This window comes from Thamnophis elegans, chromosome 16 (genome assembly GCF_009769535.1).
Source record: "Thamnophis elegans isolate rThaEle1 chromosome 16, rThaEle1.pri, whole genome shotgun sequence".
NCBI lineage: Eukaryota > Metazoa > Chordata > Lepidosauria > Squamata > Colubridae > Thamnophis > Thamnophis elegans.
In genome coordinates this window covers 38,374,186-38,399,049 of record NC_045556.1, presented here as the reverse complement: position 1 = coordinate 38,399,049, position 24,864 = coordinate 38,374,186, and the positions used below count along the sequence as shown (strand labels likewise).

Below are 24,864 nucleotides of genomic sequence, written 5' to 3'. Positions count from 1 at the left end.
CTCTATCTGGTCGCCATGCCCCGCGGGGGCGAGTAAAAGTAGGGCGGTGGGCGCGCATGCGCGGGTGGGGGACGCGTGCGTTTGCGGAGAAAGGCTTCTGCGCGCGGGAGTTTCCTGCCCTATTGTGCGCTGGGGGGGGGGAGGGGGGAGGCTCTTCAGGCTGCTTTGGGCCTGTTGCATGCATGTTGCATGGCATGCAAACGACACAGGCCGGTGCACAACCCCCCCCCCAGCCTCCCAAACGGGTGGAGAATTGGAGAGCAAGGGTCCCCTCCCCCGTCCAGGCATGTCCTTGCAGCGGAAGACAAGGCATGCCCACAGCTGCCCCCTCCCCCTTTCCCCAGTTCCCTGCAAGCAAATGGCTGCAGGAAATGCAAATTGTTCCAGCTTTGCGATCATTAAGCCCTTCTTGCCCCGTTAAAGGCAAAGCAGAATCAAACCTGGGGAAGGGGGGGGGCATTTATTTGGGGCGGATTCCAGACACACAGCACCCCATCCCCTTCCTCAAAATTGATGCCGGTGGCTGCCCACTAGCAATGGCAGCTGCTTTCTTGGTGCAGCCTCACCAAACGGTGTGTGTTTGTGCCATCCCCTGAACCAGGGCTAATTGCACCCCGGTTGACTCAGTCTGGCGCTCTGGGAATGCACAAGCCACCCGTGGGAAGCGGCAGAGCAAGGCTGGGCGGAGAGAGGCAGTGGAGCTAATTGGCGGCTTAAATGTCTTGCGTGCCAGGTTTTCCAGCAGGGCTGCTGCCAAATCCCTCCCCCCTCGGCTATTCCCCCCCCCCCGTGTCTTTTAATTCCCGAGAGGCAGAAAAGCAGAGCTGTAAGGGAACTTGGAGGGCTTCTAGTCCAGCAGTCACCAACTGGGGGGGTCCGCAAAAAATGTAACTCAGGGGTCCTCTAACTATGGGCCCCCTGGGACGGATACGTGCAATGAACGCTTGTGTTGCTGCAGAGAGTCTCCCCCTTCGGGGTCTTTTTGTGGGGGTCGGAGACACGTGACACACCCACCCACACACCCAGGACGCGTGCTAAATACATGCCAGTTGCTTAAACCAGTGTTTCCATTCGCTGGCTGGGGAATTCTGGGAGTTGAAGTCCGGACATCTTCAAGTTGCCAAAGTTGAGAAACACTGGCTTAAACGATCACTTTGTTCATCGACAAGACTTTGTTGCTCTCACTGGTGAAGCTGGGTGATGTTCTGGCACATGCACAAAATGTGTTTTCAGGGACATCTCTTGTTAAAAACGCCTTAAGAGAAGAAGGGACTGAAAGATTGTTGCTGGGCTGGTTGAGGTGGGGAACCCGGCTGGATCTTGTAAAGCAATGTGGGAAGTTATCACCCAGGCCTCTCCCAGAAAAATGAAATATCCTAGGAAATATTGAAAAGGCAGAATGTTTCTCTGGATGTGAACAGAAAGAAACATTGCTTTAAAAGACAGAATAGTTGCCTGTAGCTTCCTGCCCATCCCCACTTTGTCAATAGGCCATTGAGAAGGCCAGGCTAGCCCACTTTACATAATAAAGACTTCTCCACTGCAGCTGCAGGGGGAAGGGATATTACTCAACTCTCCACATGGCATCTGAGAACTCATCTATACCTGGATTCAAAACAGCCTAGAGAGTAGCCCCCTGCATGGCACCATGGGAGTCTGACAACCAATCAGAATACATTTCTTACACAGGAACAGGAAACAGAGAGGTGGGACTAAACAGGGTATAAAAAGCCTAGCAAGCTCCTCCTTCAGCCCTTCCCTTCTTGTTCACCAACACTGAAGCATGTGATCCCCTTTTCTGTTCAGGGGTCAAGCCATGTGGCCCTGTCCAACAATAAACCATCTTTCCAAGCAGCCTCCGTGTCTCCAGTGTCTTTTTCCCCACTTGGAGCCGAACCCAGAAGGACATTTCTTTCAACAGCAAAAACCCTCAAGACCGTCAGTTTAAAAATCCTCCTGTATTTTACAACAGAAATAACTTAAAAGAGGAGAAATGAAACGTCCCGGCAAAGGGCTTGCGTGCAAAAGAACCCCGTGCCATTCCGGTAGCTCTGCACCGACGGATGAGGCCGTCTTGTTTTCCCCCATCGTTGGATTCCTGATTGCAAACGCCTTTTCTGGTTATAAGGATGGATCGCTTTCTGATTCTCTCTCTCCCTCTCTTTAATAGAAACCCTTGGAAGGAAACGGCGTCTCATCCCACTGTCTCCCACTACACTTAAAAACAGAGAAACGGCACAGGGCGGAAGCTGGCAGTGCAACCAAACCGAAAGTCTCTTTAACACGTCAACCCAAAAGACTCAAAAGGCAAAAGAAAACACGCGTCGGGCGCCTTTGCGAAAAGGCTCGGCCTCCTATCGGCGCCTCGGCTTCCTTCTGGGATCGGAGCAAAGCGGAAAATCCAACACGGCGGAGCGGAGAAAGCCAGAGACCCCTCTAAGTGCGATTCAAGGTCTGGAAGATTCGGGAGATCTGTAACATGACCGGCCCGGTTTCGGGGTCGTTCATCCACTGCGTGCTGTTCAAGGGGTTCTCCAGCATGTCTTCGAAAGCTGACGGAGAAAAGAAGAGCGTCAGGTTTCCGAAAGGTGCCCTAATTGAATCATGAGCCTCGAGCCAAGTTTCAATGGAAAACTAGGCATTGATTAGGAGCACCATTTTGGCAATACCGTATTGTAGCCAGTAGAGGTTAGTCCCCCCCCCCAATCTTTTTTTTTTTGCATTATTTTTTTTATTTTCCATTTTCATAACATATAATCACATGTATACTATTACATAACCAATATCATGTTGTATTATTAAGTAATTACATCAATTCATCTTGCCATCAGCTACCAGAAAAAAACCATTGGCTCTTCTGTTCTCCATACACCATATTTATACCTTATCCAACACTTTCTTCCACCTCACTCCTCCCCCTCTCTACTTCCTTTCTTCCCCCCATCATCCTTTTCTACTCTACTTCCCCTTCCTTTCTCCTTCTCCTCCCTCCCCTTACCACTCCTCCTTATACACCTCATCTTCCCCCCCTCACCCTCTCTCCTATCCCTCTCTTCCTCTCTTTCTTCTCTCCTCTGCTTCCCACTCTTCCTCTAATTCACTTGGTGTATTTCAGCTTCTGAGCTGATGTTAATGGTATTTATAATTCCATTTCAATATACATAATATATCTTTTTTTAAAATAAGAAAGAAAAAATAAGGCATAGCAGTATACATGTACAATCATATTACCTTAAAATCCAACACCCCTCCTCCAACCTAGAATACTTCCCTCCCTCCCCCCTCCCCCCATCCTTCCCCCCCCCACTTTCCAGAACCAATACAAGGTATAAGTCTTTAACAAAAACAGTTTAAAATATCCTTAAAGAGAAAGTAGAAAATTAATAACATCTTTAAATTGAGCTTAGCTCCTCCTTGCTAGGCTAACTATCAACAATTTGTATCATCCCTGATCTTAATCATAAGCTATCTGAAATTTCCTAGACCCATATTTATTTTGAATATAGTCAGTCCATTTTTTCCAGTCTCGTTTATATCTCTCGTTTGAATAGTCTTTAAGATATGCAGATATTTTAGCCATCTCTGCTAAGTTTGTGACTTTCAGTGTCCATTCTTGGATAGTAGGCAAATCTTCCTTCTTCCAGTATTGCGCCACCAACAATCTAGCTGCAGTTATCAAGTGCAAAATCAAATTAATCTCTACAGCTGTACAGTCAGTAATTATGCCTAACAAAAATAGCTGAGGGGTAAACTTTATCCTTTTTTAAAGAACATTTTGCATAATCCACCATATTTTTATTCCCCCCCCCCCCCCCATCTTACGACCTCAACTCAGCCCTCCTTCCTTGTCTCCGACCTCTGCACTGAAACTCCTGGGGAGCCATGGGACTTACCAAGTAGGGTTTTGGGGTTTGTCAGCCCCAGCTGCACCACGGGGTTTTCTAAGATGGCTTGGAAAAGAGGACTGGCAGGGTCGATCCCCTTGTCTAAATCTTCCGGGGTCGGCTTCCGGTCGCCCAGCAGCCACTCACACTGAGCGGAGGAAAGAGAGAGAAAGGATGAGCCCTTTGCATCCCTCCAAGGACGAGAGGAAGTGTGAGCAACAACTCAACGGATTCTGTCCTTTATCCTTCGATAGCTGCCTGGTCTAGCTACCAAACAGGGCAGGTAAAAAGATTTTAATGGAAAGTTGAGACTTCCGAGGAAACAACTGCAACCAGCCAGCCAGCCTGCCTTCCATTCAACCCCTGTATAATGCATGGGTCGGAATGAGGAATATATCTATAGAGCCCTCACATCCTGGACATAAAACAGTTTCAACTCCTCCCCCTGGGGACTCCACTATAGGGCATTGCAGGCTAAAATCCAGGGAGTTTTTTCCCCTCCTGCCATCGCTCTGCTGAACGGCTAATTCTCTCAGAGCTATCTAAGGTAGCAATAGCAATAGCAGTTAGACTTATATACCGCTTCATAGGGCTTTCAGCCCTCTCTAAGCGGTTTACAGAGTCAGCATATCGCCCCCACAGTCTGGGTCCTCATTTTTACCCACCTCGGAAGGATGGAAGGCTGAGTCAACCCTGAGCCGGTGAGATTTGAACAGCCGAACTGCTGAACTGCAGTCAGCTGAAGTAGCCTGCAGTGCTGCATTTAACCACTGCGCCACCTCGGCTCTGTTACGTCTATGTGTATATTTACCCAGAGTAAGAAAGAAAGTATTCAATTCTGCTTTGTCTTGAGTTTGGAAGGTTGGTTACTGGATGGATGGGAACCTACCAGGAAATCTCTGGCTAAATTGAGGAAATGTAAAAAGCCCAGGGCAAACGCTTCCAAGAACGCAACCCCCTTGGAAAAAGGTTTCACTTTTATTTTAACCATCCAGAATTGGGCAGATTACAAGCTTAATTGCTATCATCACCATCATCTCACTAAACATGCAGTCAGCAGGGTTTTTGAAGGAACCCATCCAAGCATTTCCGGACACAGAATCGTAGGATGGGAAGGGGCCTTGGAGGTCTTCTAGTCCAACCCCCTGCTCAAGGCAGGAGACCTTACAGAGGCTCTTGAAAGCCCTCCAGTGTTCGAGCACCCACAACTTCTGGAGGCAAGCCGTCCCACTGGTTCATTGCCCTCCCTGCCAGGAAATTCCTCCTGAGTTCTAGGTTGCTTCTCTCTTTAATAAGTTTCCACCAGCTACTTCTAGTCTTGCCCTTCAGGAGCTTTGGAGAGTAGGTTGACCCCTTTTTCTCATTGGGAGAAGCTGTCACGTCCCCCCCCCCCCCGCGGACTTTGGGCCCCTGGGGAAGCTTGCGTGGGAGAAGCAGGTCAGCCCTGCTCAAGTCGGGGGAGACTCACGGCGGCGTTTTGCTGGTTGTTGTTGACCCTGAGGGCGTCCACCACTTCTTTCTCGTCAAAGCCCATCTCCATTAAGGCCGCCACCGCCTGAAAGAGAACCACGGAATCGCTTACGTGGAGGGCCAAACCGCATCCTGTGCCCATGTGCCACTTCCCCAGGACTCCCCAGGCCAGTAGGTACCGTATTTTTTGGAGTATAAGACGCATCTTTTTCCCTCAGAAGAGAGGCTGAAAATCTGGGTGTGTCTTATAGACCGAATACAGCATTTTTTTGCCTCCCAAAATTTGTAATTTGGTAATTTTAATAGATTTGTATGCCGCCCAATCCCGAAGGACTCCGGGCGGCTTACATAAAAGCAATTAAAATATTAAAAAGATTAAAAACACCAAAAACAATACAGTTTAAAACAGAAAAAAACACAACATGCACACAGTTATAACGGGGCTGAAGTTCAGTGAAGCTCAACAGCCCCCAGGCCTGCCGAAACAGCCAGGTCTTAACGGACTTACGGAAGGCCAGGAGAGTGGGGAGGGTCCGGATCTCAGGGGGTAGCTCGTTCCAAAGGGCCGGGGCAGCAACAGAGAAGGCTCTCCCCCGGGGAACCGCCAGGCGGCATTGTGTGGCTGACGGTACCCGGAGAAGGCCCGCCCTGTGCGATCTTATTGGACGCTGGGAGGTGTGTTGCAGGAGGCGGTCACGGAGATATCCAGGTCCTAGGCCATGTAGGGCTTTATAGGTAATAACCAGCACCTTGAAGCGTGTCCGGAGACTGATGGGAAGCCAGTGCAGCTCACGGAGGATACCTAGGTACACCCAGTATCATCCGCCCCCTTCACCAAAATGGCCTTGCATAGTCTTTAGGAGGTTTTCAGAGAGCTCCTGGGGGGTTGGGGAGGGCAGAAATGAACAAAGAAATGGTCTGCTTTTGCTCAATTTCCCTCCCCCCCCCAGCCCCCAGGAGCACTGTTGTAATATAGTTCCTTGTGTAGGTGTGGGTCACCCATGGCCCAGTTCATCCCAGGCATGCAGAGCCACGCTGAACCACACAGGAGAAAACATACTCCTAAAACTCCATAACATTCTGATAGTGCATAACATAACATCCTGAGATGTGCCCTACCAATGACGCCCAGGATTTGACCATATATAGACAGAACTTCCCCGAACAGTAGATTAGAAATTGTACTTTTACAGGCTGTCTTTAATCACATGCTATTGCTCCGCCTGCCTTTGTCCTATCTCAATAAAAGGGGCTCTCAGACCCCCAATCTGGGTCGCTCCATCCCGAGAAAGGTCGTGTCTGTGTCTTTTTTCAACATTGGCCTCATGGACAAACCACGGGAACGTTACAGAGCACTCTATAAGCTTCCTAAGCTCTTTTTTTTAACAAACGAGGACAGCTCAGAGGGAGGGAAGGGGCAGCTCCCTTACCAGCTGTCCTGAAAACCACCACAGGTAGCCTTTGGGTTGTGGCTGTAATAGTGCCTGGCCCCAAGGCTTTTAAAGTGGGGCACACCAAGTGACCGGCCCCGATTTTACAACCTTTTTTTGCAATGGTCCTTAAGCGAACTCATTGCCAGAAATTGGAATTGTAAAGAAGTTTCCAACAAAAAAATCCTGCACAATCGTGCAACCACGAGGCCTGGCAAACAGCCATAAATGTGGGTCAGTTGTCAAAGTGCTCGAACTGTGGCCATGTGACTGCAGAGGTTTGTGTCTGTGTGTTGTCAGAACTTTGAAACTGGATAAAACTTTTGGGGGGTGGGGTTCTGTTATAACGGTTGCTAAGTGACCAGTTGTAAGTCGAGGACTACTGAGACAGAAGACTGGTTATCTTAGAGCAAGGCCTGGGAGTCCATTATACTTTAGGGAGATGGGGGGGGGGGGAGGAGATGGGGGGGGCAAACAGGGCTGGCGAGTGTAAAAACCCGGAGCAGGGAGAGTACCCGCGGATCCGGACGAAACTCTCGTTTCCTTCGTATCTTCTTGAATATTTCCGTCAGCTCGTCCTTGGGCTCCTCCGCTGAGCTGGCCCCGTTGACCGCCTGGGGGACGGCAGACCCCGCTTCTTCGGCTGCGCTTTCCATGGGGGCGTGGCCTGGCATGGGGGCGTCAACCGTGGGGTCATCGGCGTGCTCAATGAGCCACTCCATGGCCTGAGTCACGGACATGCTGCAGAACGAAGGACACGGGTCAACACGTGAAACATAGAATCATAGATAATATATAATAGGAATATAAGGTAAAGGTAACGGTTCCCCTCGCACACATATGCTAGTCATTCCTGACTCTAGGGGGCGATGCTCATCTCCGTTTCAAAGCCAAAGAGCCAGCGCTGTCCGAAGACGTCTCGGTGGTCATGTGGCCGGCATGACTCAATGCCGAAGGCGCACGGAACGCTGTTCCCTTCCTACCAAAGGTGGTTCCTATTTTTCTACTTGCATTGTTTTACGTGCTTTTGAACTGCTAGGGTGGCAGGGACGAGTCATGGGAGCTCACTCCATTACGTGGCGCTAGGGATTTGAACCGCCGACCTTTCTGATCGACCAACTCAGCATCTTAACTACTGAGCCGCGGCGTCCTGATAGGACTACGTATAATAGGAACATAATGAGTAACAATATGCACCAAAAGGCTAATTCCTTGTGTGTCCAGTCACACTTGGCCGATAAAGAATTCTATTCCTATTCTTATTCCTATTCCTATTCTCTTCTATTCCGAAGGGACCTTGGAGGTCTTCTAGACCAGTGGTCCCCAACCTTTTTATCGCCGCGGACCAGTCAGCCTTTGATAATTTTACCGTGGCCCGCTGAGCGTGCGCAGGGCTGGGGGGGCGTTGTTCGCGACGACACATTGATTGTTTATATATCAGATTGTTTTGATTAAACAACTTTTATTTTATTGTATTTAAACATGCCTTACAAAATAAAATACAATTACATAAATATAAAGTGCTTTAATATGCCCCCCCCCGGACAGACTTATGTTCCTCAAAGACCATCCTGAACCCTCAACCCGGACCAACCTTTCTGCCCGCCCTCCCCCTCCCCACCACATTCGGCGGGCAAAGAACAGAGCGCGCACGCGCGAATGCTGTGGAGAGAGAGAAAATATATATATATATATATATATATATATATAAATATATAACTGTTTGGGAGTAAAAGCGGGGAGGCGCACCCGGCCAGGGGGGGGAGAGGAGGAGGAAGGAGGGTGGGAAGGAAGCTGGCAAGCGAAGAACAGAAAGTAATTAGCAAGGATTAAAACGACCTGCCGGAAAAAGGAGAGGGGAAAAAAAAACACCAGATCTGACGGCTAGTGCAGCCTCCACCGGAGGGGCTGCAGAAACACACACCGCCAGTCCTGTCCTTCCTTTCCAACCAGTCTCTCTCCGCGTGTGCATACACACACACACCACACAAACACACACCCGCCGGCAGATATGCACGCACACACACTTTTTTTTTTTTTTTGCAATTGGCAGAACTACGGTTTTCTTTCTTTTAAAAAAAAATAATTAAATGGAGGTGGGGGGGGTGTGGAGAGAAAGGGAGAGAAGCGGACACATAAAACCGAGCTGCACTCTCGAACCACAGCATGCATCTGGGTGACAGGGAGAAAGCAGGAAAAGCCGAGGAGAGAGCTTTAGGAGCTTTAGCGGAACAAACGGTGGTGGTGGAGGAGGAGGAAGAGGGTGGTGATGATGATTGGGGGAGGTTTGAAAAAGCAGATCCAAGCGCAAAAGTTACTGAGTCATTTCAGCGGCGGCCGGAACAGTTTTCTTGACTCCCTCCCTCTCTCCCTCTCTCTCTCCTCTCCCACTCTCTCACTCTCTCTTTCCCTGGCGATGGATCGGTGCGGGAGGGGGGGAGAGAGAAGGGAGGAGACGGCGAGGGAGGGAGGGAGAGAGAGCCGAGGGTGGGACCAGAGGGGGGGGGAGAGAAATGCATTTAAGAGGAGCGGATTTAAAAGAGCGATCATGGCCCCCGGCCGCTGCGCGGCCCGGTGCCAGGTACTCCACGGCCCGGCACCGGTCCGCGGACCGGGGGTTGGGGACCACTGTTCTAGACCAACCTCCTGCTCAGCAAGAGACCGGTTTCCCCCACACACACACATTTTCACTGCAATTGTGGAAAGTGAAGCATCTTAGTCCAGTTCCTGACTCGGTCAAGCAGCTCCCCCCCTCCTGGAAAGCCCCCCCCAAGGGGGGCTCAAAGTAGTCTTGGCCCTGCGGAAAGGAGGGGAGACCCCCAGCAATTTGAAATGCGGTGTGTGTGTGTGTGTGTTGTTTGCAGAAAACAAACCCGGGAGGGGGGGGATGACATTATGAGGGAATGGACACACAAACACACACACACACACACACACACACACACACACAGTGCTACCTACTGGCTGAGGCGAAGGGCTTTGATGGCTCTGCTCTCCGGGAAGCCCATTTCGGTCAGCTGGCGGAGAGCAATTTCGTCCACTCGGTCGTCGTCATCCTCATCCAACATGGCTAGAGAAGGAAAAAGGAAGGATGAATCTTGAGGTTATTATCTATAATTGTTTTATAATTAGAATTGTTTTCTAATTGCTTATTTGTACCCTGTGACTATCATTAATTGACCAATGTATCTTGTCTTTTGATGTCCACTGAGAGCATCGGCACCAAAGAGAAATCCCTTGTGTGTCCAATCACACTTGGCCAATAAAAGAATTTTTTTTAAATCTCATAACTGTTATTAATAATATGTATTTATAACAATTTTTCCCCCTACAGTTGACAATATACTTGAAATTGCTTTCTTACCATCCCATAAATCCATCTTATCTTACAACAATCCTACTTCTTCTTCCTTCCTTCCTTCCCTCCTTTCTTCTCTCCTACTCTCCTTCCTTCCCTCCTTCCTTCCCTCCCTCCTTCCCCCTTCCCTCCCCCCTTTCTTCTCTCCTTCCCTCCTCCTTCCTTCCCTCCTTTCTTCCCTCCTTCTCTCCTTCCTTCCCCCCTTCCTTTCCTCCTTCCTTCCCCCTTCTCTCCTACATTCCCTCCTTCCTTCCTTTCTTCTCTCCTTCTCTCCTTCCTTCCCTTCCTTCCCTCCTTCTCTCCTTCCTTCCCTCCTTGCTTCCCTCCCTCCTTCCTTCCCCCCTTTTTTCTCTTTCTTCTCTCCTTCCTTCCTTCCTCCCCTTAGAATTCTTATTCTATTCTATTCTCTGTTCTCTTCCCCTCCCTTCCCATCCCATCCCATTCCTAATTCTAATCCTATTCTATTCCATTCGTAGTCCTTGATTTATGACCACTTCCTCGGCCACCTTTTAGGTGGTCCTCGGCTTAAAACCGTTCATTTAACGACCACTCAAAGTTACAGGCAGCCCTCGACTTGTAACAGCTAATCCAGGGAGCTTTCAAAGTTAAAACGGCACTGAAACAAAGGGGCTGGGGAACGTTTTTCACTTACATCCCCATGGTCACATGATCAGAATTGAGAAGCTAGGCCACTGGCATGTACTTACGACGGTTGCAGTGTCCCAGGCGTGTGTGTGTGTGTGTGACGGGATCCCCTTTTGTGAGTTTCTGACCAGCCAGATTCACTTTACAACTGTGTTACTACCTGAACAATTGCAGGGATTCACTTAGCAGCCAGCTATGGCAAGTAAAGTTTTCTTCTGACTTGGGGGCCCAGTCGTCGGGAGACAGAGTGTTCAAGTCCAGCTTCTTAGGGACGGAAGCCGGCTGAGTGACTTTGGATCACAGTCTCTCTGTCTCTCTCAGCCCAGGCCCACCTCACAGGGTTGTTGTTGGGGGGGAGGGAATAGGAGGAGGAAGGTGTATTGCAAAAGTTGTTAAATAGTCAAGGTGGGATAGAAATAAATAAAACGTTTTTCCTCTCCGTACCGTTTGCCTTCTTGAAGAGCTCGACAGCGTCTGGGTTCAGGGCCAACAGCTTCTGGGCCACCTCGATGAGCGAGACCAAGATTTTCCGAAGCTCCGTCTGAAACTAGGAGGAAGAAGGTCTCTGAATAAAACTCCCCCCCACCCACCCAAAAAACACACCCCTTTCCTATGCTTGGCCTTTCATCCTTTGGTGCTGACTTTGGGCAGGAGAATTCGTTTCAATTTAGCAGATTATTTGAATGTACAGTACCTGCTTACCCCCCCCCTTTTTTTTTAATTTCCCTTTGAGAATCTCAAAAACAACAATTTCCCTTTAAAAGCAATCTTTGGGCCCGTTTTATTATCATCACCCCATGGAGACGCTCCTTAAACAGTTGCCTGTTTTGAAGCTGTCTTGACATTCACAGTTTCTGCTTTGAAGATTTTCGGTGATCTTCAAGGTCCATTCCCCCCCCCCCCCACCAGGCACTCCCCCCCCCCCAAAAAAAATGCCTGTTGTCTTTAAGAGATGAAATGACTGCCTGGAGAAAGGCCAAGGGCTTTGGAGCCGCTGCCTGGAATGGTTCCAGATTGGGATTCGCAGGGATTATCATCCCGGCTGAGGCTCTCATTTCTTTTGTAAGGAAGGAAATTGACAGTACGGATCGTCAGCGACTCACAACCGCAACTGAATCCAAAATATCTGTTGCTAAGCGAGACTAAGCTGAGTGAGGTTTTTTTGCCCTATTTTACACCTTTTACACCTTTCCCTGCCACAGTTCAATGCATTTTTTTTCATGGGGGAGGGCGGGGGGGGGAACTCTCCATCACAAATTGTGTTCTGTAACCAACTGTAAAGTGCTGTGATGGGGAATCTATGGCACGACAGGTGTTGGGCCTGGGGAGAAGTGGGCCAAGGGGCAACTCCCCCCCCACCTGCCCACCCCCAGGAGGAGCCAAGGACTCACGTCTCTCATGTTGTGGTGGGCCACACTCCGATCCACGCTGTGGGAGGGGAGGTTGGTGGTGGCCTTCAGGATCGCCTCCTTGTCGGGCGCCTTATTTTCCTGCTTCCGCTAAATGGGAAAGGAATCTGCGTTCAGACGTCGTCGCCCACCACCTCCAAACACACCGTGGGGCTGTTGGCAGCTGTCCGGTCAACCAGCCGCCTTTCACAGCTAAGGTGGGACTAGAACTCCCGCTCCCACTGGTGATGGGCCCAAAGTCACCCAGCCGGCTTTCACAGCTAAGGTGGGACTAGAACTCCCACCCGCACTGGTGATGGGCCCAAAGTCACCCAGCCGGCTTTCATGGCAAAAGTCCACTTTGGCCTCACGTGGTGAAAGAGTCCCAGGCTGACGATGTGACCCAAGGATGGAAGGAGGGAGCAGATGCTAAAGGGCAACTTTGAAGGCTGAAAGTCTTTCCGCCTCCCGGCCCTTGGGACTCACCTTCTCTTCGGCAGAGACCTCGGCCATTTTGGGAGGTGCCGGTGGTGCTCTTTTCTTCACTAGGACCAAAACATCTGAGGAGACAAGAAGAAGATAAACGGAACGAGATGTCGCGTCTGGCTTCATTTAAATTTAATAACATTTATATGCCGCCCAATCCCGTAGGACTCCGGGCGGCTTACAATACAGAAATAAAATCAAAAATAAAATACAGGGAAAAAGAAAGATAGATTTAAAAAACACCACACCATACACTCCGTTCTAAATGGGGCTGGACCGTATTTTAGGGTCAACAGCCCCAGGCCTGCCGGAGCAGCCAGGTTTTAGTGGCTTTCCGGAAGGCCGAGAGAGTGGGAAGTGTCCGGATCTCTGCGGGTAGATCGTTCCACAGGGCCAGAGCAGCTACAGAGAAAGCTCTCCCCCGAGTAGTCGCCAATTGGCATTGCCCGGTCGATGGTACCCGAAGGAGGCCCAGCCTGTGAGATCTTAATTTGTGAGATTTCCTGCTTTGATAGGACGAAAGAAGTTTGGAGGAAGGGAAAAAAGGATCGAGGGAGGGAGGGAGGGAGGGAGGGAAAAAAGTCAAGGATGGAAAGAGGAGAGGAGGAGATGGAAGAATGAAAGTAAAAAAAGGAAGGAAGGAAGGGGAAAAAAAGAAGAGGAAAGACAGAAGGAAGATGGAGCCAGTAAATACCAAGGGAAGGATCGGTGGTCACTGAGGCAGAAGGGCAGAGAGGGCCCAGAGTCTCTTTGCCACAAGGCTTCCAGCAGAGGCCTGGGTGGGCATCTGCTGGGAATCCCGTAGTGGAGGATTCCTGCAGTGGAAAGCAGGCTGGACTGGATGATCTCCAAAGCACCCTTTCAACTCTTGCTTATTCGGGTTCCCTGAATCAAGCCTGCTGTCGGTACCGATTATAAAGAATTCGCTGAAACTGACCTTCCCCGCTATTTGAGACCGCTCCCAAAATCCCATTCCACCTAGCCTCCCCTCCTCTGCATTTCACGGGGTGTGTGTGTGTGTTTCTGAACCCCGTGTGATGCCCCCCCACTCCACCCCAGGCATTCCCTCACCTCGATCCTGAATGTTTTCCTCCGAGACTGTCTTGGTGTCGTTCAGCACCTTCTCCGAACCAGCGTGGATGAGTTTGTGGTGAGTCACGCATTTTGGGTCTTCCAAGCTGCCCGATACGCACTGCAGGGAGGGAATTGGGGGGTGGGTGGGAGGGGAAAGGAAGTACAGGGAAAGAGAAGGAAGCTTTATAAAACAGCAGTCACCAACTGGTGGGTGGTCCGTGAGAAAATTTTGTTGGTCCGCAGAAAAATTACTTGCATTTTTTTATATTCGACTAAATCTGGGGTCCTCTAACTACGACCCCTGGGATGGATACGTGCAATGAACGCTTGTGTTGCTGCAGAGTCTCCCCCTTCGGGGTCTTTTTGTGGGGGGCAGAAATTCCAACTTGGGGTCTCCTTCAGCCTCCTGGTGGGGGGCTTTGGGCAAAGGCTGGAGGGAAGAGGCACTGGTGGCGAAGAGCCGGAGGGCCTCGTTCCAGTGGGACGGCATCATGGCCTGGAACTGGCTGACCATCTCAGCCCACTGAGCCTCCAGGCACCTGGCCTTGCACTCCCGCAGGTCTTCCCTCTGCTTGGAAAGCCCATGCTCCTAGTCCTCAGTGAGGTGCTTCTGCTGAGCCTCCTTCTCGGCCACATCCAATTTGAACTGAGCTGTTTTGCCAACTCTTTCTCCTGGGGGCTGCTTAGCTCCAGCAGCTGCTTCCTATTGGGGTCCTAAGGAGCTCGGGTGGGCAGGCGAGGAGGGGCTGGGAGGGGAGGGGCAAGTAGAGGCTGGCGAGGTGCCCCTTGACGTGAGTGACATTGAATTGGCCCACCCAGTCACATGACCACCTAGCCACGCCCACCATTAGGCAGATCATGTTCGTGGTCCACAGGATTTTAAATTGTTGTTAAGTGAATCACTGCAGTTAAGTTAGTAACACGGTTGTTAAGTGAAATGTGGCTTAACGTGGTCAGAGATTCTTCTTTGCATTCTTCTGCACTTAACGACTGGATGATTCGCTTAACCGCCATGGCGAAAACATTGCGAAATTGGACGTGAAGCACTTAAGAACCAGCTTATTTAGCCAAGGGAAATCCTGATGCCAATTGTGGTTGTAAGTTGAGGATTACTTGTGCAGACTGATGTCGTCATATAACTCCTTGTGTAGGTGTGGCGGTCACCCATGGCCTAGTGCATAACAGGGCATGCGCAGCCACACTGAACCACACAGGAAAAAACAAGTCCCAAAAGATAAAACATCCTGACCAGGATTTGACCATATATATACAGAACTTCCCTGAGCAGTAGATTAGCAATTGTAGTTTGACAGGCTGTCTTAAATCACATGCTGATTGCTCCTCCTGCTTTTGTCCTATCTCAATAAAAGGGGCTACCAGACCCCAATCTGGGTCGCCTCATCCCGAGAAAGCTTGTGTCCGTGTCTTTTCTCAACATTGGCCTCATGGGCGAACCACGGGTACTTCACAGTCTGATCGGTGAAATAATGGGGATTTCTACACATACGAGAGGTTCGTAAAGGACTCTGCATGACTTTCTCCTGTGATAATGTCAGGGGAGGTTTATTTTTATATTCCCCCGCAATGACCTTTTGCAGGCGACAGGAGATGCTATCAACTGATCCCGAGCATAAGGCTTGCCCCTCTGCCTACATGTCTCAGTTAAGATCCCTTTCAACACCCTGATTGGCTTCTTAAAAACTAGAGGGGGGGGGGGATAGTTGTCCGCTAAAATATTATTCATTTGGAAATCTGTGCCCGTTCAAAAAAAAGAGAACAAAATTAAAATGGAAATGCAAAGAGCTTTGCCTCTTTTCTCAAAATAAAGTGGGCAGGTCACCAAGAATCAAACTCAAGATTCACTTGGTGTCCCCCAAACAGTTGACGGAAACTCCCACTGGCCCATTTCAGGGGTGACGCTTCTACGTTTTGAGCCACAAAAGGAAATTTGGCTAAAAAAAACAAACAAAATCCCTTTAGCAAAATCACGCAATTCTACAACAGGGTGAGCTTGTTCTTAAAACGTTTGTATTTTTTCATAGGGATTATACAAACTACGCAAAAAAACTAAACGCACATTTTTTTCCTCCTTTACGGAAAGCATCTGTTGTGGGATATTTCGGTCTTGAAATGTTATTCATTTCTCAAAATAACTTCGAAATGCAAAGTCAGGGTTGATTCAGGACACGGTCTGGGTGGCTGTTGAATCAGGCAGTTTTATTTGTTTTTCTCACAAGGGGAAATTGACCTGAATTTAGGGGTCTGGATTCACCCCAGAGATTCCCACCAGCCCCCCTTCTCCCCCCACCCCCAAAAAAGTGGGTTTTTGCACTTTCTGGTACAGCCTTTAATCCTGGTTACTGCAAACATCTTTTTGGATACAAAAAGCAACTGGGGAGATAAATTGCTTTCAAGATTAGCCCACCTCCCACATCAAGGGTTTCCCATTGAAACCCTTCAAAGACCCGTTTAAGCTTCAAAAGACCCCCAATGCTCAAGTATATGGTCCTCAGTGAGGGTCCTGGGTCTTTTCAAACCAGGAAAGGTGGTTTAGAAGGGGTGAGGATGGTAGTCTAGCCTTCCACGTGGATTTGGAGCCTGGACTGGTTGTCCGTACAGGCAAAGAGTGATGGGTGTTGTAGTTGGAAGAGGTGAGGGTACAGGCAGGGGATTATGGGTGTTCCCTTCGAGCAGATTGGAAGCACTGCCTGCTGCCCGGCTAGGGATGATGGGAGCGGAAGGCCCTGACATGCAGAGAGCCAGCAGATCTGGAGATGAGCTGTGCTGGCTGGGAACCATGGGGGCTGCAGTCAATCCCATTGGAAGGGCTCCTCACGATGGGTCATGTAATCCACACACAGCCCTGTCAGGAGCTCCACAGAGTGCTGGGTGAGGATGATGGGCACCGTGGACAGCGCCCTCTAAAGGGCATGAGGTGGTGCAGGCTGGTCAAACATGATGGGCTATGTAGTGCGCCCCTTTGACAGACATCCCGAAGTGCCTGAAGGCAGCAGTGGAGGATGGGCATTGCAGTCCATCCAATCTGAATGGGGGGGGCACAGCACGAAGGACAAAGGAGTCCATCACTACTGGCTGGGGATGATGGGCACCGGGGTCGCCCTCTCCAAGGGGTCTCGGGCGGCTCAGGACCGGCCAAGAGAGATGGGCTATGTAGTCCTCCACCTTTTCCCAGGAGCCCCAGATTGGGGGGGAGGGGGGAAAGGGTGTCGACTTAGCAGCCCGTGCTGAGGATGATGGGCACCGTAGCCAGCCCTTTTCTGAAGGGGCTAGGCAGTCGGGCGGGGCGGGCTGCGGATGAGGGGCGCTGTAGTCTTACGTGCTTGAGGCAGCGCTCCTTGAGGCGCTCGATGGCCGTGTCCTCGGCCACCTCCTCCAGCCACTCGGCGCCGTCCAGCGCGCAGATGCGCAGCCGCAGCACCTTCGCCGCGAAGATCTTCTCCTCCTGCACGAACATCGCCGCCGCCGCCTCAGGGCCCGCGGCCCGGCCCGGCCCCACCGACTGCACCCCCACCCGCGCGCCGGAAGTGGCCGCGCCGCGCGGCGCCACGGGAGTTGCAGTCCTGGCCGCGGTTCCCCGCCCCTTCCGCTCTGCAGGCTCCAGAAACCATGGGGGAGAGAGAGAGAGAGAGAGAGAGAAAGGCGCCGCGCCGTTCCTAGACGGTCGTCCCTTGGCTGCCCCCAGCGCCCGTGGCGGGGATTGCAGCCTCGTAACGCGCGCGTCTATGCCAGGAGTCCCCAACTTTGGTCACTTTAACACAGTGTTTCTCAGCCTTGGCAACTTTAAGTCCTGCGGACTTCAACTCCCAGAATCCCCCAGCCAGCATAGCTGGCTGGGGGATTCTGGGAGTTGAAGTCCGCAGGACTTAAAGTTGCCAAGGCTGAGAAACACTGCAGTTTAACACTTACGGACTTCCAACTGCCTGCACCCTGCGGTACTACGCTAGAGAGGAGGAGGAGGAGGAGGAGGAGAAGGAGAAGGAGAAAGAGAAGAAGAAGAAGAAGAAGAAAGAAGAAGAAAGAAGAAAGAAGAAGAAAGAAAGAAGAAGAAGAAATAATTGGCTAATATAATGTATATTTGGATCCCCAAATTTGGAGGCTCTGTTTATTTATTTATTTGTATGCCACCCTTTTCCCTGGGGGGACTCAGGGCGCCACCTCGGCTCCTCCCCCCTGCTCTGTTGTTGCTTAAGAGAGGTCTTGGCTGACTAAGAGGGGGAGCCTCACTTCATTGTACTTGGGTCTATTATCTTTATTTTTTTATTGCAATGCCTTTGTTGTAGAGGGTTAGTAGAGTGGTGTAGTGTAGTAGAGTGGTGTAGTAGTGTTGTAGAGTGGCACAGTGGTCAGAGTGGGGTACTGCAGGCTACTTCTGCTGACTGCCGGCTGCCAGAATTTCGGCAGTTCAAATCTCACCAGGCTCAAAGTTGACTCAGCCTTCCGTCCTTCTGATGTGGGTCAAATGAGGACCCAGATGGTTGGGGGCAAGAGGCGGACTCTGTCAACCGCTCAGAGAGGGCCGGAAAGCACTGTGAAGCGGTACCGAAGTCTAAGTGCTATGGCTATTGTTGAGTTGAATCACTGAGACTCAAGGCAGTGTACACATTTAATAATAATCATTGTGGGCCAATCACCAGGAGACGGGGAGTTCTAGTACTGCCTTAGGCATGAAAGCCAGCTGGGTGACTTTGGGCCAGGCCCTTTCTCTGAGCCGGACCCACCTTATAGGGTTGTTGTGGTTGTGGGGGGAAATAGAAAAGAGGGATGTTACTCTGCCTTGAGTTATTATAAACTAATAAAAGTGGGATATAGTAAGAAACAGATGCTATTCAAATGCACCTTGTTGGCAGTACTGTATTGGGGTACTTCATCCCAAGATTTAATTTATTTATCAAATTTATTTCCTGCCTATCTTGTAATGTTTATGTCCACTGAGAGCATCTGCACCAAAGAGAAATTCCTTGTGTGTCCAATCACACTTGGCCAATAAAGAATTCTATATTCTATTCTCTATTCTCTTCTCCTCCATGTTTAATCTATTCTATTCAATTGTCTATTCTGTATTCTATTCTATCTCTATTCATTCCATATTCTATTCCATTCCATATTTCTATCCTATCCTTTTCATATTCTATTCATTCCATATTCTATTTTATTATTTTCATATTCTATTCTATTATTCTATTCTCTATTCTATGTTCTCTTCTCTATTCTATTCTTTGTTAAATTTATTCTATTCTATTATCTCTATTCATTCCATTCCATCTTTCTATTCTATTCTATTCTGAGCAGCTTTTGAGGACGCTGGGGAAAAAACAGGAGCAAGAGGTGTAATTTTCAACATACTTTTATTATTTTGTAATGTGAATTTTACAAAGCATTTTCTCATTCATTATCACATTTTTTTTTAAACGGATTTTTCCCCTCCTTTACGGTATATGAAATAGGTCTGACCACACTGAACTCCTATTAGAGGAGGCTCCGCCAAGGGATGACTTTAAACCTTGCTTTAGAACTTGTGTATGCAGTGACGGTTTAAACAGATCATCGATCAAGGCTTAACGTAACAGTCTTGAGCTAGATATGAGAGAAATGGCACGTAAACAATCAACAGAAAAGAAGTGAGTTAGCACGGCTGCAACGTAATTTTCGGCAGCACTGCAAAAACTTCCCTCTAAGCACTGGAATTATTTATTATTATTATTATTATTTATTATTAACAGTCATGAATTACAGTACTATTGGATACTTTAATACAGGCTCTTTCTGAACACCCTTGTTCCCTTAAGACGCTTCTCCCTGACAGTTGCCAAGATGGACAGTTTTTGAGACTCAAGTGCCATCCAAAGATTCAAGTTAAAAATATCTATAGACTCACGCATCAACTTCTGGAGTATTTTTGTTGTTGTTTTTTTAGTCATTTTAGAACGCTAAAAAAAAAACATTAGTATTGCAAGGTTTGGCTCCCCTCGCCCGCCCCTTTTCCCCTCCCTTCCCCCCTCCCAGTTTCGGTCGCAAAAGTGCAAAAAAGATATGTGTGTGTGTGTGTGTGGGGAAGCAGATTTGAGGCTGAAAAGGTTTGGAGACGTTTCGAAGTGCCAGTGAATTTGGCCCAAAGGAGATTTTGGCAGATTTGGATAAAAAGGTTTTTTTTCACAGCAGGAATGTGGACGTTAAATGGATTCCACCCCCCTCCCCAAACACCTTTTTTTAAATTTATCCCAAATGTTTGTTTTTTTCAAGACTTTCTGGCAGTTGCCTCTTGAAAAGCAATTTTGGGGCAACGGTGACCTGGATGATGGAGAATCTTCATAGATGTTTTTTTTTTAAAAAAAATTATGTTTATTTAATATTTTGCATTTCTGGACCTCCCATCACCCCTCGAACTTTTTAAATGCACCCCAAAAGGAGCCTTAAATTCACTGCAACTATTACGACTGGTCCTATTTGGTGAGATTCCTACATCGCCTCGGAAGAACAGACCAAAAAAAAAAAAGGCCTTCGGTCCTTGTGCCCTTTGGAAAGCTACAGCAGAAATATGACGGGCTGAGACTTTTGTCCAGCAAAGATGCCCTTGAGAAGGGTGCATATAACATCTGTTATCCCTGGGCATCTGGAACTACATCTGGGAATGGCATCAGTCCTGCAGAGGGCTCCATGCAACCAGTTTTGAGGTGGGGGGGTAATTTGTCTAGAGAGGGGGAAATCAGCTAAAAGTCTGCAAAAGGAGGTTGCAGGAATCAGTGCCAAGGGGAGAGAGAGCTTTTATAAGCAAGCCCTCTCTGCCATCTCGACGCCAAAGGCGGAGAGGTCTCTACCTGGCAAGCAGGGAGACTGCTTGACCTAATGGGTGCCAGGTTCCCCCCCCGCCCCCCTGCAAGAAAATGAGTGACAGAAGCAGCAGGATTTTACATGCCTTGGGCCGCACTTGGAGGGCTGGGGAAAATAAAAGGTTATACCTGTAAAGCTGAGCACGATCTACAGGTGTCTTTCTTAAGGCCACATTGGGGAGTAGGTGGGTGTGGGAGATACAGCAGAAAAACACAGTTTTGGGGCCGGTGGGAAAGAGCCCAATATTTTAAACTTGAGATCAATTTGGAGCCAAGTTACTCGGGGAAACACGTTTAAAAAGAGAGAACGCAGGGGGAAAAGACAGAAAAAGAAATAAAGGAATGGAAACCCTAAGAGCAAATCTGAGGATATGTGAGAGGGAAATCAGGAAGAAAGAAGGAACAGAGGCGAAAGGAGGAGGGAGAGGGAGGGAGGCAGAGAAAGAAGGAGATGAAGACAACAGGAAGGAAGGAAGGAAGGAAGGAAGGAAGGAAGGCTTTAGCTGCGTGATATGATTTTTTTAAACATCCAGAATTGTTTCTACAGCAATTTCAGAATAGAATTTAAAGCGTTTCCCACGGAGGAAGTTAAACCAAAAAGAAAAAAACAGACACCAATGATCCTCAATGTCCAGAATATGGCTTAATACCGACTTTGGAATGAAATTGGATTTCTGGAACCTTACGTTTCAATTTGTCAAAGGTTTTGTGGCAAACTCCAAAGGGGGGCTTTGGAGGGCAGCCCTCCCCCAGTCCACCCCCAGGGAAGTGAAGACCACGTATTGGGGGGGGGGGGGAAGGGCAACGGGAGACCCGCAAAATCCCAGAAAAATGGGACGAAATCCTACCAGGATTCCCAATCGTGGCCATCGCTACAGTCCATCCGAGTTTTCTTTTTACAGTCTTCTCTTCTTTAAAAAGGTGCTTGATATAACTTTTCATATACATATATAATATTTATATATATATATATAATATAATATACACAGGTAATATTGCTAACAGTCGAGCATTCAGAATAAAGGTGCAGACATACCATAAATACGTATTTTCTCTTTTCCTAGGTTAAATCTACAAGGGGGGGGGGGTGTTTCCGTCCCCACCGTCACGCAGGATGCCTCGTTACAGTCCGAGAGCGACGTCCGGGCGCCGAGGCCCTTCCCGGAGTCGCCTGGCTGGGAAGCATGGGGGTCGGAATCCAACCCAAGACGGGAGCTCCAGGTTGGGGAAGGGCGTGGTCAATGAATGAGGGGAGGGGGGAGGAAATGGAGAAAGGGATTTGATAGGCTATTGAAATCAAATCTTTCTTTATTTTTTCTCTCTCCATGGGAAGGAATAGGATAAGGCACTGAGAAAGAAAACCAGGTTGCAATTAATTTCCCCCTTTCTCTTGTGGTCCTTCATGGCCAAGAGTTTTGGGGGGGGGTTGGAGGGGGGGTGTCACCGTTTTCCTTTCTGGCTGGGAAGGAGAAAAGCCCCCGATGGGGGCCACCAGGGACCCCCGCCCCACATTTCGGGGGGTCATTTAGTGCAAGTGGCTGGGCTCCCCCCTTCGGAAGACCCTGCCTTAAAACTCTTCACATTGTCTTCGGGTTTTTCACGCTTTCCTTCTCGTCTCCAAAGTCAAAAGCCACCGAGAAAATCCGAGCCTGACTCTCCCCCGCCCCCCAACCACTCAGCCCCTCCCCACCTCCCCCAAAAAAGAAAGACGTACATAAAATTGTGCTTGGTACAAAAATATATTCGAACTGTGCAACGCGATGCTGTCTTCGGATCCTGCTCTGAGCCGTTCAAGTATTTTGCTTCCGTCCTGCGACTTTGACCAGGGGTGGGGGGCTAGGACAGCTACTGGGGAGGGGGGGGGAGGCAGGGGGGGGAAATGGATCATCAGCCCCATGGCTGGCTGCAAAAAGAAGCTAAGCGCAGGTGGGTTTGGTTATGGGAAGGGGAAGGAGACCACGAGGAGATCTCATCGTTGTAAGCCGGGCTGGGGCAGTATGTGTTTTTCTTTTAAAATTAATTTCTAGTTTCTTATTGCTGCTAGGAAAACAAATCGAAAAGTCCTTGAAATCCCCAAGAGATTTCATCTGCCTGAAGCTCGACACAAGGCAAAGCCGCCATCGATGGGAGGCTGTGCTGCCTATCACGACCTCGGTCTTTGTCAAAGCAAACCTCAGTCGCCACAACAGGGTTAGTGCTTCCCGTCGTAGTTTGGGAGAGTGACCGAATGGATTGGGGGAGGAGGAGGGGGGGGGAATCGGAAGCCGGCTACCCATCGAAGGCGCATAATCCCCGACGCAAAGCCAGCAATTCTTCCTTTCTCTCATAAGGTTAGATCCAAACACAATGGGGGGTGGGGAAGTCCATGCGAGCTACAATAACCTCCGTGGCCAAACGACATGCATTTCGCTATAAGCAGCTCCCCCATTCCCGGGAGAAAGAGCCAAGAAGCCTATGGTTCCCAACCCCCCCCCAACCCCCCCACAAATCTCCATTTTGCCCTGAGCAACGAAGCAGGACCAGTTCAGACAGGCCGTCGTTTCAATTAAACCAAGCGTTTTCGCCATCTCGGTGGTCGCTTTAAGACGGACGGACGTCAACTCCCAGAATTCCGCGCTGGCTGGGGAATCCTGGGAGTTGAAGTCCGCCGTTCGAAACCGCACTGGGTTATGAAACCCGGCATGAAATCCTCTTATTTCCGCTACCGGTTCGGTAGCAAGCGCAGGAGGTCCGTGATGACGCCGGGAAACCTAGATATCGCCAACGACCTTAGACTCGGAATGCCTTTTGCCCAGAGCTTCCTCGCCAACGCAAAGGACCTGGAGCCAGGTCCCCTGCAAGCATGCCAGGAGACCAACTGGGTCTCTCGTCCTGCCCCCCCCCCAGAGGGAAACAGGGAGGAAAACGCAAGGAGGAAACGCGGGAGAAGGGCAGAACGGGTGAACGACCGAGTTGGTGTGGGAAATGGCGGAAAGGAAAGGTATCCCAACTTTTTTGTGCCTGGAGGGGTGTAGGGAACGGCGCTCCGCATTTACTACAGCAGTTGTTAGGGCGGTTTCTCCCTCTTGCTCAACCACGCAAAGGTTGAACCCCAAAGACCCGAGCACAGGAGACCTGCGTCCGACTGAATCGAAAGCAGGGTAACGATCACAGCTAACTTCTCCCAAGACGCCCTGGAGGCCGGTTCTTGGCTGCTAAACAGGTGGGGTGAACACAATTTCCTTCCTTGTTTGTTTAGGGGTGGGGGAAGGAACCCCCCCACTACTCCTTTCTGTACCAATCTGGGGATGCAGGGGCTCTTCCCACCGGGCGACGCCCTTCTTCGATCCTAAGCGCGAGCAGACTCAAAAAAGAAACAATCGGATTTTCTCAGGCAACGGTAGCAGTTCAGTAGGGAAACGGTTTGATCGTAATGGGGTTGGTTTCGTTTTGCTTCTGGTAATTAATAAGAACATGCAAGCAGCTTTAGGGTTACAGATCCTTCCAGAGGGCGGTAGACTCCACCCTCGGCGGTCTAGTTCATAAGGGGGCCCCGTAGGCCACCTCCGGCCGCCCCGCGGGAGTTTCCGGCCGCCCGGGGGACCCCGATCCTTCCTCGAAGGGCTGTGAGGTGCTTTGGGTATCGGAAGCCATGGCTTCTGGGCCAGCCGACTCCTGGATGACCGAGCCGGCCCCTTCGCCCTCCTCGCTCGGCTCAAACAAAGGGCCGGTCCCGTTGCTCCGGTCGACCGTGACGGTGTTAGTTCTGAGGGCCACAATCGTCCCGGAATCCCCTCTCCTCTCTGCATAGATCCGCTGCTCAAACATCTGCGCGCTGGACGGCTGGAATTCGGGGTCCAGGAGGACGTTGGCGGTGGTGGAACCCATGACGGAGCGGTACATCTCCATCCCCTCGGGCAGCATGGACTTAATCTTGGGCAGCCACCGCTTCCGCACCCGGCGGGCGTTCGTGCACATGTCGGCCGCGATGACGTTCATCTCGCTCTCCTTGAAACTGGGGGCAAAATTCTGACAATACACTGCAAAGACAGGGGGGGGGAGGAGGGGAGAGGGTTCAGCCGAGGGAGGGAAGAGGCTGCGAGGGGATGGGGGGGGGCTCACGGGGCGGGCTGGGCAGGTACGGCCAGGGGAGGCTTCCCTCTGCGGTAAGCGAGGCTCAAGGAATGAAGGGCATGAGAGAGCTTTGAGGAGAGTTCCGGTTGTCTAGACGAGTCACGGGGGGGGGGGGGGGGGAGAGCTGCAGAATCTGCTCTGAAAAGTCTCCCTGTCCGTCCATCTGTC

General features: G+C 50.0%; 2 protein-coding genes across 3 annotated transcripts in view; both read right to left on the bottom strand.

Moving 5' to 3' along the window:
- Positions 1–1,939: 1,939 nt before the first annotated feature.
- On the bottom strand, positions 1,940–17,276 carry UBAC1 (UBA domain containing 1). Its single transcript, XM_032233555.1, has 10 exons — positions 17,073–17,276; positions 13,733–13,853; positions 12,662–12,735; positions 12,179–12,286; positions 11,232–11,334; positions 9,746–9,854; positions 7,300–7,525; positions 5,353–5,439; positions 3,894–4,032; positions 1,940–2,552 (listed from the first exon to the last, which is right to left on the bottom strand). Exons 1-10 carry the CDS (start codon positions 17,208–17,210, stop codon positions 2,437–2,439), a joined length of 1,221 nt encoding a protein of 406 aa, XP_032089446.1. The 5' UTR covers positions 17,211–17,276; the 3' UTR covers positions 1,940–2,436.
- A 3,772-nt stretch (positions 17,277–21,048) lies between these two features.
- Positions 21,049–24,864, bottom strand: part of NACC2 (NACC family member 2) — a 50,084-nt gene continuing 46,268 nt past the window's right edge. For both annotated transcript variants that reach the window (XM_032233468.1, XM_032233467.1), the window contains one exon: positions 21,049–24,602. In XM_032233468.1, the coding sequence (XP_032089359.1) occupies positions 24,103–24,602 (500 nt within the window). In that variant the 3' untranslated portion in view covers positions 21,049–24,102. The remainder of the gene's footprint in view (positions 24,603–24,864) is intronic.

What these genes read in the sequence shown, in the direction of transcription:
- UBAC1 (XM_032233555.1), bottom strand. Translation starts at nt 17,210, where the DNA reads ATGTTCGTGCAGGAGGAGAAGATCTTCGCGGCGAAGGTGCTGCGGCTG. An exon ending in AGGAGCGCTGCCTCAAGCAC is followed by an intron (nt 13,854 to 17,072) that starts GTAAGACTACAG and finishes CCCTCCCTGCAG; the next exon opens with TGCGTATCGGGCAGCTTGGA. An exon ending in ACAACCAGCAAAACGCCGCC is followed by an intron (nt 4,033 to 5,352) that starts GTGAGTCTCCCC and finishes TCCTCCGCTCAG; the next exon opens with TGTGAGTGGCTGCTGGGCGA.